A 2,257-nucleotide genomic window follows, 5' to 3' on the forward strand; every position below is an offset into this window, starting at 1 on the left:
AAACAGTGTTTTTCCCTGCAGTGTCTCCCCTTAATAGAAAGAGTTTTGAGTGATGTAGTGTGTAGCAGCCTTCCGAGTGTATTATTTTATTCCAGATAAATTTACATAACTTCATCTGTGGTTTGGACACAATATTTTTAATTTAATCATTTTAATAAATAATTGAATTCGATTAAAATGAGTTTGTATATTTGATTAAACCGACCTCATACTGATCATTCATCATTTCCCTTATCTGAATCAAATCCAACCATGTGGGTGCTTGCACGTCCCATCTGGATTTCATGTCCATGTTTAATATTTGGTTTAATCTTTCTGTTGAGTAAACTGAGTGTTTGTGTGTTTTGAGAGGGCTAGAAAGTTCAGTGCTTATCTAGCCTTGGGCCCGAGTCTTTAATGGACCGCTGGACTCTTTGGATTGTGGACCCTGGCTGTGTATTTTAGATAACTGTACCTCTTTACCGTGGTGACTCATGAACACAGATTTCAAAAGATCTCAGAAATTCCAGTCACGAAACAGGAGATTTCTATCAAGTAAATGTGAATGATTAATATGTCTTGATGTGTATAGAGTTTGACATGTATATGCACTGTTTAAAAGAAGCCAGCTCAAGTGAAACCAGGAGTATTCACTGCATAATGGAAAACGAATCTCAGCAGCTGTGGGTGAATGGATGGGTGTGTACTAATATGATTTTGAAAGCAGTAATAAAATGTGATCAGACACACAGGATTCCAGTACAGTAAAAACATTTTTTAATTCAATAAAATAGTATATAGCAGTAGACCAGTTGTATCTTTATCATTTTCATAAGACTACTTCACTGCGTTTCCAATACTGTTACAATGAGTTGCATCATACCTCTGCAGTACAGTACAACTCTTCCCATGACAACCGCTGCCCCAGATATGGCGAAAAGAATTTAAATAACAGAATATTAAACAGCAGATATCTCACTTTAAAACCCGTACAAAAATACTTTACAGACGAAATACATGACAGGGTTTCAAGATTACCAGAGTTATGCCGAGCACACGGTGGGATATTGCGCAATCCAGGCGCACAGTCCACTACTGTTTTTCTTTCTCGGTTGTAAACGCGTCGAACGAGCGATTGCTCGCCCGTTATTAAACGAATCACAGAAAACTTTTGTTGCAAATTTTGCACTCTTGAAAGTCAATGACAGTCACTAAGCACAGCGAGAGTCCCGTCAGCACTGGCCGGTGGCGGAGAGCAGGTTGCGCAGCGTCGCCAGCTCGCGCGACAGCTGCTCCACGCGCTTCTGTAACCGGTCGTTCTCGGCCGCGAGCTCCAGCACTTTGTGCTGCGTCTCCATGTTGCGCATTTTGGCTTTGTCTCTGCTCTTGCGAACGGCGAGATTGTTCCTCTCGCGCCGCTGTCTGTACTCTTCGCTGTCTTTCTCCAGCCTCTTCTTCCCTTTGCCGCCAGAGGCCATCTTGCCGCCAGACTGAGGTGATCTTCCCTTACCTGGCGGCGCAGGTGTACCTGGCGGACTCGAGCAGGAGGAGGACGCGGTGGAAATGTTACCCAGGCTGCCGCTAGGAGCGTTCTGGTACTGCAGATACGAGCGCATGTCAAAGCCCCCAGGACCATCCATTGGCGGTTCTTCGTGTCGCCAGTTAGTTTTGGCAAAGCTGCCTAGAAAGTCTGGGCTGAACACGGCGTCTATGCGCGTCTCCTGGAGCTCCGGATACGTCAGCTGGTTCGAGTCCCGCTCTGTCAGCGAGATGTAGTTCTTGTAACTCTGTAACGCCGCTCTCTTGCTCTTGTTTTCCTCAGAGAGAAAGTCGCTGTAGATTCCCAGTGCGCGGTGCCGGGCTTCGTCTTGGCTGGCCAGGTGCTGGTACTGGGGTGAGTCCAAATAGATGCTGAAGTCTATGGCTTTCTCGTGCTCAGAAATGTCATGAAGCTTCGTCATGGAGCCGTTCGTAGGCTGCTTGCAAATGCCGTCGCTGACCGGACTGCTGCTGGCGTTAGTGCTGTGGAAAGCGAGGTAGTCCCCCTCGTAAAAACCGGCCACTTCCATGGATCTTAACACCCGCCGGATTGCGGCAGGACGGAGATCAGGGTCTCGCCTTCCCCTGACAACTTCGCAAGTGTCACCGACAGCAGCGCAAAACTCACGCAAAAATTCGAGAGTCTTCCGTCGGCAGCAATAACTGGATTACTTTTGTCTAGTGATGTAGGTGATAGGTTGCTTGCCCAGCGCTTGCTGGAGAGCTCGAGTCAGTTCCC

General features: G+C 46.8%; 1 protein-coding gene across 1 annotated transcript; it reads right to left on the reverse strand.

The window, feature by feature from the left end:
• Nucleotides 1–733: 733 nt before the first annotated feature.
• Nucleotides 734–2,257, reverse strand: cebpb (CCAAT enhancer binding protein beta). Its single transcript, XM_052563866.1, has one exon. The coding sequence runs from the start codon at nt 2,046–2,048 to the stop codon at nt 1,212–1,214; it is 837 nt and encodes a 278-aa protein (XP_052419826.1). The 5' UTR covers nt 2,049–2,257; the 3' UTR covers nt 734–1,211.

This window comes from Carassius gibelio, chromosome B8, assembly GCF_023724105.1.
Source record: "Carassius gibelio isolate Cgi1373 ecotype wild population from Czech Republic chromosome B8, carGib1.2-hapl.c, whole genome shotgun sequence".
Lineage (NCBI taxonomy): Eukaryota > Metazoa > Chordata > Actinopteri > Cypriniformes > Cyprinidae > Carassius > Carassius gibelio.